The sequence below is a fragment of the Dromiciops gliroides genome, chromosome 2 (genome assembly GCF_019393635.1).
Source record: "Dromiciops gliroides isolate mDroGli1 chromosome 2, mDroGli1.pri, whole genome shotgun sequence".
In the NCBI taxonomy this organism is placed as follows: Eukaryota; Metazoa; Chordata; class Mammalia; order Microbiotheria; family Microbiotheriidae; genus Dromiciops; species Dromiciops gliroides.
Window position 1 is genome coordinate 30,057,828 of NC_057862.1, and position 19,124 is coordinate 30,076,951.

Here is a 19,124-nt window from a genome sequence, read left to right on the forward strand (position 1 = left end):
CCAAAGTACCTCCAAAGAATTTGGCAGGAAGTACAAGGAAAACTTGGGAGGCCTTGATATTCTATCCCCATTAACTTCATCCATCTACTATCACCTATTTCCAAACCCCTCAACAGCCACAAGTTTGGGGGGAAAGGTGATGGATTTCAACCACTTCAGAGAGCTAAAAGGACATTTCTTGTTGGACCAACTGACCATTTATCCATCAGTTATTCAAAATAATGGAAAGCTCCAGAAAATGAGAATGGAACACCCCCCCTCCCCCTATATTTGGTGAAGATGAAGCTGCCCATTCTCTTGGGCTCATCCAGCAGTGAGCATCGGTCTAAAATACCTCAGCTACAAGACTAAAGGCTGACTCATCTTATCATGTAGACTGTTAACCTACCTGAAGGACAAAGGCCCCCATTCCAAAGGTCAAGGGCCTTTTCTGGTGGTCAGACAACACCAAGATGATCAAAGGAAACCCAAGGCTCTCTAACCCAAGGGAAAACCTATGAATCTGAATAATTACTTTGACGTAACTCCATATCTTAGCTATAATCTAAGAGAGGTTTTGCATTGATTTTCAGAGCTTGTGCTCTGAAATCTGACAAGCAGATCCTGAGTCACCAGAATGGGAACTTTCCCAGGGCCTGCTGCAAGGACATCACAAGCACAATTCTAACCTGTGCTCAAGTACCTTACAGATGCCGGTGCTCGATAAGCTAAAAGTGAATAAAGAGCAAAATGATGACCCCCCCCAACCTTACCTAAGTCTCCAGGGCTAACTACTGGAGGCATTTATTAAGTCACACCTGGCCATCCAAGACAGTATCTTTCCCCTCCCTGCCCTGGTGCCCTTCAACCTGTTCACTGAACTGATGCTTGATTCCAATGATAGCATCTTTAGCTCTCACTTAATACCTTGTGGGACTTAACTGTAAACAGAATCAGCAAACACATGTACCTCATGGTCCCTTCCAGCTGTGTTACTCATTGCCAGCTGTGATATTCTATGTTCAGGGTTGGGTTTTTTATTGTTGTTGTTGTTGTTGCTATTGTTCATTGATATGAAATTCTTTTTAGCATTGACACTTTCTGCTTTAAAATTCTTCCTATTTATGGCATTCCATAATATCTAGGTGGAATGGTAGATAGAATTATGGACCTGGAGTTATGAAGTCCTGAGTACAAATCCTACCTCAGACACCTAGTAGCTATATGACACTAGTTACATAGCCTATATCTGCCTCAGTTTCCTCATGTGTTAAAAAAGAGGGTTGGACTAGATGACCTCTGAGGTGATCCTCCTCTCCAGCTTTAAATCCTAAGCTAACAAATATAACGTTTGGGAGGATTCAAAGTACTTTCTATACTTTGATGTAACAATCCTATGAGGTGACTACTATTATCCTCAATTTACAGATGAGTAAGCTGAGGCTGATAGAGGTTTTGTAACATGCTCAGGTTCACATAGCTGAAGAGTGTCTGGAAATGATTTGAGTTCAAGTCTTCCTAACTCAACAGCTAGGTGGTGTAGTGGACAGAGTGCCAGGTTTGGAGTCAATAAGACTCACCTTCATATGTTCGTATGCAGCCTCAGACACTTATTAGCTGTGTGACCCTGGGCAAGTCACTTAATCCTGTTTGTCTCAGTACCTTCATCTGTAAAATAAGCTGGAAAAGTAAATTCAAATGACCCCAGCATCTTTGCCAAGAAAACCTCAAGAGGGGTCACAAAGAGCCAGATGTAACTGAAAAATGACTGAACAACTTCCCGACTCCAAGTCTGAAGTTCTAACCTCAGTGTCACCTAGTTGCTACCTTATTTGAAGGTACCTTCCGCCTCTGACATCTGAAATTTTAGGTCCTATGTTCTTTGTTCTAAGGTCCCTCCCTACTATAACATTCCATGTTCTGAGATTCCTTATAACTCCAAATATTTGTATTTTGTGTTCTAAGATCTCTCCTAGCTCTGATATTCCATTTTAAGCTCCCTCCCAGCTCTAACATTCCATGTTTCAAGTTTCCTCTCACCTATGAATTCATAAATATGTATGGACCAGCATGCCCTCTTCTAGGCAAAACACCATCAATGTCTTCCTGAAACTGGTAATCACTCCATGTATTTGAAGCTGGGGCCATATTTTAAACTCTTAAATCTTCTATTTTGTTTATTTCCCCTTTGGGTGAATTCTTTGTGTTATGTCAAATATTCATTTGTTTAAAAAGAAAAAAATAAGCAAAAACATTCACTTTTTCAGGACACTTAAAAAAAGCAAGAATTAGACTGGATAACCTCAAAGGCCCCTTTCAGCTCTCAAATGATGATTTAATGACCCTTTCTTCTAGATGTATCTGCTTCTTGGCCATGGTAACCACACATGCCCAAACTGAGAAGACCAAAATCGGGGAAAGAGTAGAGCTGAAGAATCCTCACATATGAGTAAGTTGATTTGCTATGGCTCCTGCTCCTCCTCTTCCTCTTCCCCTTCTTCTTCCTCTTCTTCTGTTGCTGTTGGCTTTTTTTGTTTTGGTTTGGTTTGGTTTGGTTTGCTGTTTTTTATTTGTGGGGCAATGAGGGTTAAATGACTTGCCCAGGGTCACACAGCTATTAAGTGTCAAGTGTCTGAGGCCGGATTTCAATTCAGGTCCTCCTGAATCCAGGGCTGGTGCTTTATCCACTGTGCCACCTAGCTGCCTGCTGTGGCATTTCTTGTACCCACCCAGAGTAGCATGTGCAAATCTGTGGTGGTAAAAAATGTAAAAAGTAGTTGGCTACTCTCAAGGCCTTCCTTCCTCTAATCTCTTACTCATTTCCACTATGACAGGCCACGCCTCACCCCTGCTCTTTATCTTTCTTCAGTACAGATCCTTTCTCTAAAAACTACCTGAGGGGGCAGGTAGGTGGCCCAGTGGATAAAGCACTGGCCCTGGATTCAGGAAGACTTGAGTTCAAATCCAGTCTCAGACACTTTACACTTACTAGCTGTGTGACCCTAGGCAAGTCACTTAACCCTCATTGCCCTGGGGGGAAAAACTACCTGAGATGTGGTTTCTCTTAAGCATTAGAACATTCAGTATTTCTCCTTATAGTAGCTTCAACTATTGCTAAATTCATTGATCCAGGTCTGACTTGCATAGGCTAGAAGTCTCTAGTACAAAAATATTTCTTCAATAAATAAGTGGACCGAAGAGATAAAATTGTAAGGGAAAAGCAATGCATTTTGCGTGACATAAAGTGGCCTTGGAATCCTATCTCTGTCACTTATTCATCAGTGTGACCTTGGGCAAGTATCTTAACTTCTCCACACCTCAGTTATCTATAAAATGAGGATATTAGACTAAATGCTCTCCAAGGTCCTGCCCAGTGCTAAATGCTACGATCCTATGAATCAACCAACCAACATTGACTGGAGCAGCATAATGTGCCTTATATTTATTTATGGAACAAAACCTTTGAAATTGAGGATGTATTGAAAGACAGGATAAAGAATTACAAAGCATAGGAAAACTTGTCTCTTTACAAACAATCATTCCTATTTCTGCCCCCTGGGGGTAAGAAGAATAAATCAAAACCTCTGTCACCATCACAACCCTCCAACTGCTTAAAGACCACAATCCTATCCCTCCCCAAGAGCTGAAAGGGATTGTCGAGTTCATCTAGTCCAATTCTCTCTCTTTTTCATGTCCTGAAAAAATTAATAATTCTGCTTGCTCTTTTTCTTTTCAACAAATAAAATAAAGAATTGAACGAAAGGGAAAAAACACAAAATAACAGATTTAAGAGCTTCAAATATGTCCCAACCCTCAAGTCTCTTAAGTTTTCTCTTCCCCTTGGCTCACTCAACTCATCTTTCCTGGGGATGATCTCCAGACATTATGGTGCAATGGAGAAGGAGGGGGATTTGGAATCAGAGGACCTAGTTTCCCTATTTTTTCTACATGTGTGACTTTGGACAAATAATTTAACCTTTCTAAACCCCAGAATCCTTGGTTATACAATAAGGGAGTTGGACTAGATTGTCTGTAAGGAATCTTGAAGTACTAAGTCAAGGATCTTATGATACCTTCACCACCTGGTTGCCCCATGTTTATGAATGCCCTTCCTAAAATAAGGCACCCATGGTTGAACACACTACATCGGATGTGACGTGACCAGGGAAGATGACACCTAGACTACTGAATGAATAAATGTGAAAGTATGCAAGGATGATAATCTAAAATAGGACAGGATTTAGGGAATTACCTCTGGCATAAAAATTTGCATTTGCAATAAGAGTTTTCCAAAATTTTCATAAAGAAATGAATAATTAAGAAACAAATAATAGGAGTACTGGATTAGAAACCAAATTGCCTCTTTTGCTTTCAGTGAGTCAAGGAATGGAATATTTCAAGGTTATTTCTACAGTGGTTTCTAATTCCATCAAACATCTACTAAATATATAATTAAAACAGTAGGGTTTGAAATAGACGGTTTGTTAATTGTAGTGTCTACATAAACACTTGTTCAATACTCCAATGGATCCATTGTCTCATTGACATTGGTACATCCTCTAAGGCTACATTTTACCACCAATCTATGCCTTTTCGTTGTTTGAGCTTTTTGTCCAGGTCCTCCCATAAACCTTTCATAGAGAATCTATGTAAACATCATGCATGCATAATAGACTGTGGATTTATTTCTTATATTACCCGTGAAATAATATTTTATAGGAACATCTTTTGAAGAGAGAAATTGGCACTAATCATCTTTATTTTACTTGATTTGTCTCTAGTCTTAGTCATTTTTTTTTCCATTTTTTTGGTCTTGGACCTTTGAGAAGTCAGGTGATTTTTCTCTGCTGAATCATCTAACCCAGTCACCATTTATCACTATCTTCATAGGGAAGTCCAAGGAATCGAGACTTCTGGGGATAAGGGACTTTCTCCTATTAATATTCAACAAATACTTATTAGGGCTTGACATATGCCAAGAACTGTACTGGGGTACACAATTTAACAGAGAAAAAAATAATCCCAACACTCTACCAGGGAAAATAAAATGTACACATATAACTGGATATAACATCAACATAAATATAAATATATGATAACTTCAGAAGAAGATGGTACTTACTACTGATAGGATTAGAAAAGGGCTCATGTAGGAGATGACATTTAGTTTTTAAAGAAACCAGAGATTCTAAGAGGAAGAGGTAAGGAGATATGGGATACAGCTTATGCACGGACACAAGTAATGGAATGCCATGTGTGAGAAACAGCAAGGAGGTCACTTTGGCTAGACCACAGAGTGAGTAAAAGGCAGTATTATACAGTGATACTAGAAAGGAAAAATGATGCTAGACTGTGAAAGACCTTAAATGAAGTTTATTTTCAATCATATCTCAGAACCTTCTCAGGCTGATCCTGGCAGCTCCCTTACTGACTTACCTCAAGTTCATCCAATGCACTTCCCAGTGTGACCGACTGAGGCTCTGGCTCAGCCTTTGGGCTCTGGATCCCTTGTGATGCATTAGAAATCACATCGAGGGCATTCTGGATCTCATCACAGACTGTGTCCTTGCTGGCTCGGAGAGAGGCCACATCATCATGCTCCAGGCACGCAGAACAAATCGAATGCAAAAGAGGAGAGTTTTCCTTCAGCGAAGCCCGGGCCCCGGCAATCTCATCTCGCTGGGCTGGAGATTTCAAATCCTGTGAGAGGGGAGGGAAAAGCACATTTTCTCAGTCTGGAATATGGTTGGCCAGATTTGCAGAAAGAAATTCCACTTTTCTTTCAGCGTAGTCTCACCTCCATTAGAGGCAGCCATCAATTAAATTTCAGGGATGTGAATGATATAGTCATAGAATACTGTACCCTGCTTCCCTTCTGTCTTCTGAATTAGCAAAAGGGTTGGTGTAAGTAGATTGTGTTGGGACAGGGGTGCAACAAAGGAGCTGGTCCTGCCTATGTCAGTTCATTTAGAAGCCCCGCTCACAGACAGATACCCCGGAAACCACATACATTTCTCTCTTTGGGGGGGGGCAGATGAAGGAGGGAGCAAATGACTAGACTTGTGATTTCATTAGTATCGGCACCTTCCTCTACTGATGCACATGAGCACCTACTCTATAACTTAAGAGTGTTTAGAGCTCCAAGAGGTGATTGTATCTATCCAGTCCAATAGTTAGAATGTGTCACAGGTCAGAAATAAACCCAGTGCTTTCTAACTCTGAAGTCACCTCTTAGAGTATAATAAGGCACTGAAGGTGAATTCAGAAAAAGCTGGGTTCAAATTCCATGTCAGATACCTGTTAAATATGTGACACGTCACCTCTCTGGGACTCAGTTTCTTCATTTGTAAAAGGAGAGGGAGTAAATTTAGTGTTCCCTCCAGCTCTCACTTGTGCTCTCTATCCATGAGGCCACATTGCTTCTCCAGTTGTGTTCTAGGATAATTCTCAAAATCTATTTATCCATTGTCCCTTTTAAATTTAGAACACTGAGCTATAACTTTAACCATGGAAAGGTTTTCCCATTCCACCAATCCTCATCTTTGGCCTTTGAATGATTAGTGATGAAGAAAAACCAACAAATGGAGTGGGGCAGAGGCATTTAAACTGCCTGACACCATTGACTCAAGTGGGAGGCAGAGTCCAGTCATCTTGTAACATACAAACGTCCCAGCCTTTTGGGGGCTAACACATGTTATGCAGTGCTATATTTTAGTTCCCCCTGTCTGAAAAATAAATCTCATCTCTTTAGTTCATATAGGAATTAGGGAGAAGATTAGCTCCTCTGTAGGATACAGAGAAGAGGACATTTAGAAGAAGTTGTCAGCTTAGCATGCTCACCCAACAACTTCCAAAGAAGACAACCCAAAGTTTTCCTGCTCTTGTCTGGCCATGACCTCACTCACCTGCATTTCACTAGTCTTCTCAAAAGAGCCCTGTATGAGGACTCAGGAGACCTAGGTTCTAATCCTGACTTTGTCATTAGGATACAGCACAATTGATACAGTGACTCCCCAACTCTACCACTTAAAACCTGCATGTCTTTGGACAAGTCATTTTCCTTATCAGTGCTTCAGTTTCTTCTTCGGGGAAATAGTGTGAAGAGAGTCTCAACAGACCCATACAACTCCAAAGATATCGATGATCAACTAGCTACATGTCCTAAGACAAATCCCTTCACCTGTCTATGTCTCAGTTTCTCCAAATACAAAATGAGAATGAAAGTTTCTACCTCCCACAAAAGAATTAAACAAGATAATAGCCACACAAGTACTTTATTGAAGGCTTGTCCCAAGCACTCCCTCTTCATTAGACATTTCCTGAACTCCTACCAAGTTGTTAGTTCTCTTCCCCTTAAAAAACATTTCAGATTTACTTATCTGTGTATGCTTATTCCTCCAAATAGAATGTAAGTTCCCTGAGGGAAGGGATTGATTTCATTTTTTGTTTTGCATCCTTAGCACATCCCCACACCATAGTAGAGGCCTAATAAGTACTCCTTGCTACCTTTATGACCTTGAGCAAGTCACTCTGGTCCTTGATTCTGTCATGTCTAAAATGACCAATTTAGCTGAGTTCATCTCTGAGCCACCTTCCAATGCAAGATCTATGAACATGACTGGGACTAGCTGGACTCTAAGGCCCTTTCCATCTCCAGATCTACAACCTTATCTTCTGATCTGATGAATTGGCTTGAACTTGAAAACTACAATGAATGAGGCAGAATTATTATTACTATCACTGCTCTTTCATTGCCCCCCCTCCCCCATAGCTTTACTATTTTATGTTCTCACAGGGTCTTGGTGATTTTTTTTTTTTGCTTTTAACAAATTTTCTAACATTTTATGGCACAAACTATCTACTTCAGAGGGCTGTTTGGTGGATAAATAATTTAATGTTTAGAAAGCATGCAGAGCTCCTCAGAGGAAGGAAGATATGGAAGCATAAATATCAAGAAACAGCTGTAGAAAATTCACTGTATATTAGGGCCTAATCGAAACTTCACACACAATCTCATCCAAAGTGAGATACAAATATGGCATTTCTTTAACTATTTAGGATGGCAGCATCCATGCTTAGCTAGGCTCTGGCAGGTGAACCATAAAGTTAACATAAATCACCACAAAGGAGCCAAAATTTAAAGTCTCATCACTCTTTTCCTGGGATAGCAGCTATGTATATCTGGTTGCAAATTGGAATCACTTTAATGCTGAGATGACAGTGAATTTAAAGCCAAAGACCAAAACTGGGTATTAAAAAAGAGTTCTGAGTAAATTTGTTTTGCCCCATCTGTTCTTTCCTATCCCTACCAAAGTGAATTACAGGAGAAGCTGATGACGTCCCTATGAAGGACTAGATTATCAAAGACTTTTCGATGGAAATAGCCAATTGGATGAAAGGCAACAGAGCCAACATAATCACTGCTACCACCACCACCATCATCAGTATCATTAGTATTTACATAGCACCTTAAGGTTAGGAAAACACTTGAGGTATGTTAACTCTTGATCCCCAAGACAACCCTTTGGGACAGATGCTATTATTATCTTCACTTTATAGATAGGGAAACTGATTTGCCCAGATACGTAATCAGTGTCTGAGGCAGGATTTAAACATAGGTCTTCCCAACTCCAAGTCCAACACTCTTACTACTGTGCTACCTAGCTGAGAAACATATGGGAATTCTTTAAGAAGGTAAATTACAGGGGCAGCTAGCTGGTGCAGTGGATAAAGCACCAGCCCTGGATTCAAGAGGACCTGAGTTCAAATCCAGCCTCACATACTTGATGCTTACTAGCTGTGTGACCCTGGGAAAGTCACTTAACCTTCACTGCCCCATGGAAAAAAAATTTTTAAAATTAAAAAGAAGGTAAATTACAGGTAAAGGAACACCAAGTGATTACACTCAATCAACTTTTGACTTTTCAGAAAGCTTTTGATGACCCTCTATATTAAAAGCACTTCTTTCTAAATGTGTCACCAAGAAATTGGGGTAAGGGAATACTGCTTTTGACATATAAAATGGGCTTAAGGTCAGAAAATACAGATAAGAGAGGGGGGAGAGAGAAAGAGGAAGGGGGAGAGAAAGGGAGAGAGGGAGGGAAAGAGAAGGAAAGAGAGAGAGAGAGAGAGAGAGAGAGAGAGAGAGAGAGAGAGAGAGAAAGAGAGACAGACAGACACTAGGTTTAACTATTTTTCAATTCAATTTTTGTTTCAATTTTATTAATGTCATCTTTGATTTTCAGAACTTCTATTTTTGTGTTTAATTAAAGTTTTTACTGTTGTTTTTTTTTAGCTGACCAACAACATGTTGATCAGTTATTTCAGTCTTTTGTTTATCAAAGAGTTTAGTGGACTTACATATTCTCCATGAGGACTGCTTTGCCTATTTGTCACAAATTTTGGTATGTTCTCTTGTTGTTATTTGATTTAATGTAATTATTATTTCTATGATTTGTTCTTTGACCCATCAGTTCTCTAAGGTTGTTATTTAAATGAAGAAAAAATGAAGGAAATGATTAGAAACTATTTTACCCAACTATATGACAATAAAAGTGACAACTTAGGGGGGCAGCTAGGTGGCACAATGGATAAAGCACCGGCCCTGGATTCAGGAGTTCCTGAGTTCGAATCCAGCCTTAGACACTTGACACTTACTAGCTGTGTGACCTTGGGCAAGTCACTTAACCCTCATTGCCCTCCCAAAAAAAAACAAGTGACAACTTACATGAAATGGGTAAATACTTACAAAAATATAAAATACCAATATTAATAAGAAAGGAAGAATTGCTAGCTACATAGACCTGGTAATTATCTATATCTACCACCTGTTAGGACTTTAATAAGTCAATGGATCTTTGGCTTCAAAGGTTTCTATACTGTTCTCCAAAAGTACTGATCATAATTTCTAGCTATTAATGTCTCTGTCCTTGAAACATTTGCCCATGTCCTCCAATAATGCCAATGATGCATATAAGCTACATTTCTAATCAAGTGAAATAACTCAACAGATACTATCAACAAACCAAAACCCCATGCAAATCATTTGCTGAACTTTTCCAGGTATCTAATTGTGATTTTTGGCAACTTTGCTCCATTACATTTGTAATGTAAGCAAAGGGAGAGGGAACCCAGGGAAGGACGGAGGGAGGAGGATGTGTGGAATGAGAAGCACCCTCCAGGCTGTGATTTTGTTTTCTCAAGACTAAGCTATTCAGCCCTCAATCCCATGGTTCTTTGTTATTTGGACTCCTTGCTTTCTTGGCTGCTGTCCCCAGTCTTTCCCTGGCCAAGATATGCCTGTTAGCTGGCTCAGTGGCCACTGGGCAGCTTCCCATCCCATCAGCAAACAAACACCTGCTAATTTGACTGTTTTTCCCCAAGCATAAATTAGAAGGTGGAGTGTTTGGCCCTAACTGAGCAATAACATGCAATATGGAAGGGCTACAATAGAAGAGGAAAGAAAGTCTTCAGAAAATATTTGATTTTTACAACCAACAGGCAAGGAGATAACAGAGGCAACTTTAATGTTATTACATATGATCATAGACTGAGAAGCAGAAGGACCCCAGAGACTAGATTGTCCAAACCTCACATTTTTACAAATGAAGAAACCGAAGCCTGAGAAGTGGAGTGACTTGCCCAAGGTCACACAGGTAGTAAGTGGAAGAGACAGGATTTGAACCCAGGTTCTCTGACTCCAGGGTTCCTTCCACTGAACCACATCCCACAAGAATTTGCTCAATGGTTACTTTGTGTCAAGAGAGAAGCATCGTGGTAGAGAGGCAACTTCAGGCAGGGAGACTGGGTTTCAAGCTTTGCCTCTGATACATACTGGCTGTGTGATCCTGGACACATCCCTCAATCCCTCAGTACATTAGTAGTATGAGCAGAAAGGAGAGGGGAGGAGAGGGGAAGAGGGATTAGGAAAGAGATGGGGAGGGGGGGGAGAGAAGAAGAGAAGAAGGGAGAGGGGGAAAGAGAGGGGGAAAATGAAAGAGAGAGAGAGAGAGAGAGAGAGAGAGAGAGAGAGAAGAAAAATTTCCTAATGCTGAAACAAGCACTAACATCTAAAGAAATGGGAAAGTCTTCTTACAGGAAATTACTTGAATCCAGCTTTGAAAGGACTGCAACATCCCATATTCCCACTCTATGGTAGTAGAATAAGTTCAATAAAAGAAAAACAGATTTCTTCAAATTCAAATGGAAAAGTGAGATACCATATAATAATAGCATGAAGACACACTGGGGTATGCATTCTGGGCCATTAATACATACCAGGTAGTTGAAATGCATGGAAGGTGAATACCAAGAATACTAAAGAAACCACCAAGGAGAAGAGTATGACTAAATTCTAATGCAGAGTAGTGTGCCAGTCAGAAGAGATGGGGGGCAAAAGAAACAAAACTGAAAACCTTTAAAAAAAAAGGCTGTAAGATTTTTTTGATCCATTTAAAAGAAATATAATGTTTTCTGTTTTAGAGTTCATTGAGAGTTTATATATTAAAAAGCTTCTATCTGCAACAATCTACCATATAACTAGTATTAGAAACAACTGTTAGAAGTTATTGTTTTTACCACAACAATAATAAATCAGAATTTTGTCAAAGCTATAAGAATATGAGTCATTCCCCAATTGATAAATGGCCAAAGGATGCAAACAGGCAGATTTCTGATGAAGAAATCAAAAAAATTTATAGCCATATAAAAACTGCTCCAAATCATTACTGATTAGAGAAATGCAAATTAAAATCTTAAGATATCATTTTTTGCCTATCAGATTGGCTAAAATGACTGGGAAAACAACAAATATTAGAAGGGATGTGGAAAAATTGGGAGACTAATTCACTGTTAGTAGAACTGTGAACTGATCCACCATTTTGGAGAACAATCTAGAAAGAGTTATAAAACTGGGTATATCCTTTGACCTAGCAATACAACTACTAGGTCTATTTCCAAAGATGATCAGGGGGAAAAGGAAAAGAACCTATATTTTATATTATATATTATATAAACTATATATCAAGTATTTATAACAGCTCTCTTTGCAGTAGAAAAGAAATAGAAATTGTGGAGATGCCCTTCAATTTGGGAATGGCTAAACAAGTTTTGGTCTATAATTGTGATGGAGAATTAGTGTGCTATAATAAATGATGAGCTAGTTGAGTTTAGAAAAAAATGAGTAGATTTGCACAAAATAATGAAAAGTGAAATGATCAGAACCAAAAGAAGGTTGCACACAGTAAGCAATATTATTTTGAGGACTAAGTCATTTTGACTATTATATGTACACACTTATATATTTGTGTCTCTAGGGTGGGGGTGCGGAAGGAAGAAAAAAGGGGAAAAAGAAAGTTACATGATAACTTTAATATATAAATGCATATACATATATATAAAAGGAATAGCAAGTTGTACATAATAGATTTGCAATTTCACATGCAATCATCTTTTTTATTCTATTACATTATGGAAATGCTTGTTTTATTTCATACATTAAAAATAAAACAAATAAAATTTTTAAAATAGTAATAATAAATCTGAATCTCATTCCCTTTCATGGACTAACAAACAACAAATCGCTGTAACAAAATACAGACCTCAAAATACCCTGAAGAGTTTAATCAATAAACAGTGTTGGAACCAGACCATTATCATAGACCCAACTGCTGCCTCAAATCATTCTGATAGGACATTGATCAATAAGAAATTCAATACAATGTTTTCCAATAGATGTTAGCATATCAAATATGCATAATCTCTAAGCTCCATGCAAACAAAAGTTTTTGAAGTATAGAGACTTATCAGAGGAGATCAAAGCCATGTGGAAATAGGAAAATCCTCCATGCTGCCTTGTTGGTGGCTGAAGATGTAGTGAGGGTAGTTTTAGGGAGTTTTCAGAAGATGAGTTCACACCCTAACCTTTGTTCCGATACAAAAAGCAGGTATTTTATCCCCTTGTGCAAGACAAGACAACATTACATGCTGAAGAAGTTGATTTGTTCCAGGACCCTTTCCATCAGAAAAGATGAGCAGAATAAGATGATGACGACAGTGACCATGGCTGAAATTTCTATAAAACTTTAAGGTAGGGAGGGAGTAGTCCTCTCTCCCTCCCTCCATACATCATGTCTGAACTTCACAATAACCCTGGAAGGTCACTGCTAGAATTAGTTTAATTTTACAGATGGGAAGGTAAGACTCAGAGAGGATAAGTGCTTTGCACAAGACCCACAGCTATTAAAGTATCTAAGGATGAATTTGAATCCAGATCTTAGCTGATCATAAAACACACTAAGCCAAATGGCTTTGAACATGATAAGACTGAGGGAGTTCAAAAAAGTTCCTTTTCTGACACGTTAGCCCTCCCTTGCATTTACACACTGCTTTATACATCCTAGCCATGGAATCTGACAAGAGGCTCTAAATATCTATAATGTAGAAAGTCAGAACCAGTGCAGCTTTGAACACTAAGCTAAAGATCAATAAATAGCTTGCCTCTTGAAATTTTTTCCTATATAAGTTTCCCTGGCTTACTTATGAGTCTGGGACCACTTGTTTGCCACTCACCTCCAGCTACATTACAGAAAGAATAATAGAGAGAGAGAATATAGAGCGTCAGGGCAGAGAGAAACCTTGGAGGTCATGGGAACAGAGATGGAGGGTTGGAGGGCACCCCATATAACATCTAGTATAATCCTCTCATTTTATGGATAAGAAAATTGAAGTTCAAAGAGTGTGGTGGTGTTGTTTTGTTTTTCAGTTGCTTTTAGTTGTGTCTGACTATTCATGCCTCCATTTGGGGTTTTCTTGGCAGAGACACTGGAGTAATTTGCAATTTCTTCTCTAGTTCATTTTATAGATGAGGAAACTGAGGTAAACAGGGTTAAGCAACTTGCCCAGGGTCACAGAGCTAATAAGTGTCTAAGGCCAGATTTGAATTCAGGAAGACAAGTCTTCCTGACTCCAGGCCCAGGGCTATACCCACTGTGCTTCCTAGCTGCCTGAGTGTAAGTAACCTCATATGAGATCACATCACTGACAACATTCAGAGCCAAGATTTGAACCCAGGCCCTCTCATTCCAGAGAGAGAGAATGCCCTTTCCACTGTACCACACTGTCACACTGATAGCTCTGGAAGTGAGATATGAACCCAAACCCTCTGACTCCAGAGTCATGATCTTTCTCCCACATCATGTTCCCTTCCAACTTCATTTTACTAATGAGGAAAAAGAGTCTCAGAGAATAGATCTTTTCCCAAAGTCACCCAGGGAGTAATTAGCAGAACCAACATTTGTATCTAGGCTCTGGCTCCAAGTCCAGAGCTATTTCCACAGTACCCAAATAAAATTCCAACCCCCTGGGCTTGTGAATTACATTGCTCGGATGTCTTTTTAGTCAACATCCAGTCCTCTGACTTTGCATTCACTGGAGCCTTACATGTCCTAAAAATTCCATTTGATTGCCACTTTTCCAAAGTTACCCATATTCCTTTGAACTTACAAAAGAGGTCAGCTATAGTTATTGTGGAAGAGAGAGGAAACAGCCTGCCCAGTGAGAACCAATCTGAGCTATAATCAGGATTTCTCATAATCGATATGTTGAGAACAGGGCACAGAAAGCATTCCCTGAGTTATGTCTCCAAAATGAGCTTTTGGGGACTTGCCCCTTTAAATATCTGTCTTTGAGAATGACTGCTTTCTACAATGAAATATAAAAAAAAAGTATTGGCCCAATCCCACTCTAGAGAACAGAATGTGTTTGACACCAAATGGAAGCTGCAGATGACTAAACACTCTTTTCTCTCTTGTTTCCATCATAAATACAACAGATGCATGGTGCTGGAATGTTGACAACCTTCAGAATGGTGTTTGCCTCCAATCCAGAAATAAAATCATTCAAAAAATGCAGCCCATGCAGAATCTAAGAATAATAATAGCTAGCATGGATTTAGCACTTAAAGATTTGCAAAGTATTTTATACATGTTATCTCATTTTGTCCTTACAAAAACCCCAGGAGGTGTGGGGGAGTAGATACAATGATTATCCCTAATTTGCAAAAGAGTAAACTGAGGCATGAAAGGGTAAATGAGTTGCTCAGAGCCCCACGACTCTAAAGTGTCTGAGGTAAGATTGAAACTCAGGTTTTCCTGACCCAAGTCCAACCTTCTATCTGTTGTGCCACCTTGGTGCCTAGGATCCTAGCTGGAAAGATCTTGGAGCATCACCTAGTTCAAATCATACCTGACCACAAATTCCTTCTATGGCATACATGACAAATGCTTATCCAAGATCTCCCTAAAGACCTCTAGTGAAGGGGATCCTGCTGCCTCCCAAAGGAAGCCATTCTGTTTTCAGGGAGTTCTCATTGCTAAGCAGTTTTTCTTGACAAATGTGAGGCTCACCTCTCTGCACCTGCCACCTGTGCCTCATAATTCTTGCCCTGGGGGCCCAGCAGAAATAGTTTAATCTCTGTTCCACATGACAACACTTCAAATACTTAAAGACAGCCCCATTTCCTACCTGGGGTTCGACAGCCCCAGTCCCTTCAAGCTGATCCCTAGAACAGCACTACGGTGAGTAAACAACCTTGATTGACTTCCATGGGGTGATACACCCCATGATTCCAATTTCCTGCCTGGAAATGACACAGAGATCACAGACCTGGGTTTGAAAGAAACCTAATACTTAGTTGGGTAGTAGACAAGAAGCAACAAGGTACAATGGAAACAGCAATTAACTTAGGATTTGAATTCTGGCAGTGAGGTGACACAGTGGATAGAGTGCCAGGCCTGGAGTCAGGAAGACTCCTCTTCCTGAGTTCAAATCTGGTCTCAGACACTTACTAACTGTGTGACTCTGGGCAAGTCACTTCACCCTTTTTGCCTCAGTTTTCTCATCTGTAAAATTAGCTGGAGAAGAAAATGGCAAACCACTCCAGTATTTTTACCAAGAAAACCCCAAATAAAGTCATAAAGAGTTGGACATGGATGAAAAATGACTGAACAACAACTACAACGATGATCTGACTCAATTACAAGTCATGTGACTACGGGTAAATCTCCTCCCTGTTTTTTTTCATCTGTAAATCGGAATTAATGTACTCTCTGGCTTATAGAATCATAGCCTTAGAGATGGAAAAGATTTTAGAGATCATCTCATCCAGCCCCCTCATTTTATTTATTTATTTTTTTTTTTTTGGTGAGGCAGTTGGGATTAAGTGACTTGCCCAGGGTCACACAGCTAGTAAGTATTAAGTGTCTGAGGCCAGATTTGAACTCAGGTACTCCTGACTCCAGGGCCGGTGCTCTATCCATTGCGCCACCTAGCTGCCCCTAGCCCCCTCATTTTATAAATGAGAAAATTGAGTTTCAGAGCAATTACCTGACTTGTCCAGCACAATACTGCTAGTAAAGGGAAGGACCTGGATATTAATCCATCTCCTCTGACTCAATATCTAGCATGTTCTCCTTCTACTGGTCCAAACTGCCAGGTATTTGTGAAGAAAGTGTTTTATAAGCATTAAATCTCATAAAGGTAAAAGCTATTTTTGTTATTAGAGTAGTTAGAGAGTTAGCCTTGGAGTTACTAAACTCTGTTTGATGGGAATCTGTCACATTCCAAGTGATCTTGGTTCCTTACAATATTGAAAGGACATCAGTATAGCCACGTGTCTGCTATGATCGATTCATTCAACAGACATGTATTAGATGCCTGCTAATGGTGCACTCCCAACATCATAACCTCCCTTGGAAAAGGCCATGATCTACACATGATCAAAGCACTCAACAAGTTATGCTAGTCCAAATCCTGGGTCCGACATTGAATTAGCTACCAGATAGAAAAAAGACCAAGATCTCCCACTGCATCTGGGGCCATCGCCAGCATCTTGACTATGTCTCGCCACTGGACTCAGATGACTCTGGAGGAGAGAGTGAGGCTGATGACTTTGCACAGCTCTTTCTCACTTAAATCCAATTCACTTGAAAGTCAAGACATCCCCCTCTTCATGTCATTGGTCCTCTGAGAATAAAGGAGGAACAACAGCTACGAGATAGGACTTTAGACATAAGCTAAGGTTTCTTTATCTGTAAAATGGGGCTAGGATTGATGGCATTCCCTTCTTCGTGGGATTGTTTTCAGCATGTCCATTGTATCAGCTTTAAAGTGTTACATAAATATGAGGGATTATTACCATTGAAAGACAAAGTGGTGTGATTGATAGGGAGCTGGCCCAGGGCTCACGAAAGCATAGGTTCAGGCTCTTCCCCTTTCAGGTACAACTGTAGCTGAGTGGCCCTGGGCAAATCTCTTAATATCTCAATGTTTCAGGAAAAGTAATTCTTAGAGGTTAAGAGGATACCCCAGCAGATAAAAGTATCAAGAATTTTCAAGCAGGACATAGTGCTTATGCTATCTTGTGAAAGAAACTAGGAATTTGAAGAGGTGGAGGTAAGAAGAGCATTCCAAGAATGGGGGGCATCCTTGCAAAGGCATGGTGGTGGGAAATGACATGTGCATGGGGAACAGTAAGCTTCCGTTGAACTGGATTACAGAGTGGATGAAATGAATTCAAATTTGATAAGACTTTGAAATCAGACTGAGCTCCACCATCTCCACCACCTCCACCACCTCCTCCACCACCACCACCATCACCACCACCCTAAAAAAAAGACATCTATATTTTATCTTAAAAATTCAGACACTAAGTCAATATAATGTTTAAATGATGTCGCAATACTCCACTGCACAGGTGATCTCATCACAGGCATTACCTCCAATGATGCAGATCTCCTGTCTATCACTGAACACCATTTCTTGTCCATGTCTTCTCAAATGGTTATCCTAAAGGGTCCATCCAATGAGCAGGAGACCTTCCTCCCTTTCTCTGGGTGGCCACCTGTCGTCCTTTTCTCTTGCCCACCACCTCCTCCTATTATAAAATTCCTTTCAATTCATCAAGGAATAAAGTTCATTGCAATATTATAAACAATAGACTGAGCAATTAATAATGATTATTAATAATTAATTACACTAATTAATAATAATAAAGGGATACATCTGTAGCCCTTTATGGCTTATAAAGTCCTTCCTGAGGAGCAGCTAGGTGGCACAGTGGATAGAGCACTGGCCCTGGATTCAGGAGGACCTGAGTTCAAATCTGGCCTCAGACACATGACACTTACTAGCTGTGTGACCCTGGTCAAGTCACTTAACCCTCATTGCCCCACGCAAAAAAAAAAAAAATCAAAGAAAAAGACTTGGGTTTTTTTCTGCTTAGATGATCCTTTTTATTACTATATTTCTTTCTCTTAAAAACTGAATCAAATTACACTATGAATTTTCAGGTTTAGAAATTTAAATATCTGAATTGACATTGAGGTAAGGGAGTGAGGCAAGGTACATCATTTGTTTCCAGATTTTCTACCCTCTTCCTTTAACTAGGCGCTAAAAAATTGTTCCTGAGCATAGCCAAGAACCTCCCCCCACTGTGGCTGTATCTTTCATATAGAGGCAGGAGAAGTAGGATTCTACGTTCCTAATTTCACACTAGAAAAATCCCCCAGCCCTTGGGCTGATTTCCCTAATGAAGGGTCTACATTACCATATGCCTCTGTTCAATCCCTATCCAAGTACCTGCTGAGCCTGGGGCCAGATTGGGACAATCACCAAAGACCAAAGGAAGAAGAATGTATTTTCATTTGTAATACCTAAAAATTCCCGGAGTGTTAGAGTTTCACAAAGCCAGTACAATTTGCTCAAAAAGCCCTCCTATATCATCATCTCTCTGTTCAGAGGAGGGATTGGGTTTAGGGATTTCATTGCTGCTGGATGACTATTTGGACAAAGGCCCAGATAAACACACAATAAGAGATGCTAATTTTTCTTTGTTTTCTAAAATGCCTTGGTAGCCTGGAAAGAACATTGGAATTGGAATCAGAAGAGCAGGGTTTAAAGCTGAGTTTGGATATCTGCTACCTGTGTGACCTTGGGCCAGTCATTTCCATTTTGTGGGCCTTAATTTCCTTCTCTGTAAAATAAGGAGATTTTGCTAGATGATCACTCTCTTAGCTCTCAATCCTTTGATCTGATGAAATTAGATGGCATAGGACATTAAGTTCATAATGCTATAGCTATTATTTTAT

At 39.8% G+C, this 19,124-nt stretch overlaps 1 protein-coding gene across 2 annotated transcripts in view; it reads right to left on the reverse strand.

The window, feature by feature from the left end:
- Window positions 1–19,124, reverse strand: part of CTNNA3 (catenin alpha 3) — a 2,043,451-nt gene that overhangs the window by 1,606,416 nt on the left and 417,911 nt on the right. For both annotated transcript variants that reach the window (XM_043982624.1, XM_043982622.1), the window contains exon 6: window positions 5,416–5,679. In XM_043982624.1, coding sequence (XP_043838559.1) covers window positions 5,416–5,679 — 264 coding nt within the window. The remainder of the gene's footprint in view (window positions 1–5,415; window positions 5,680–19,124) is intronic.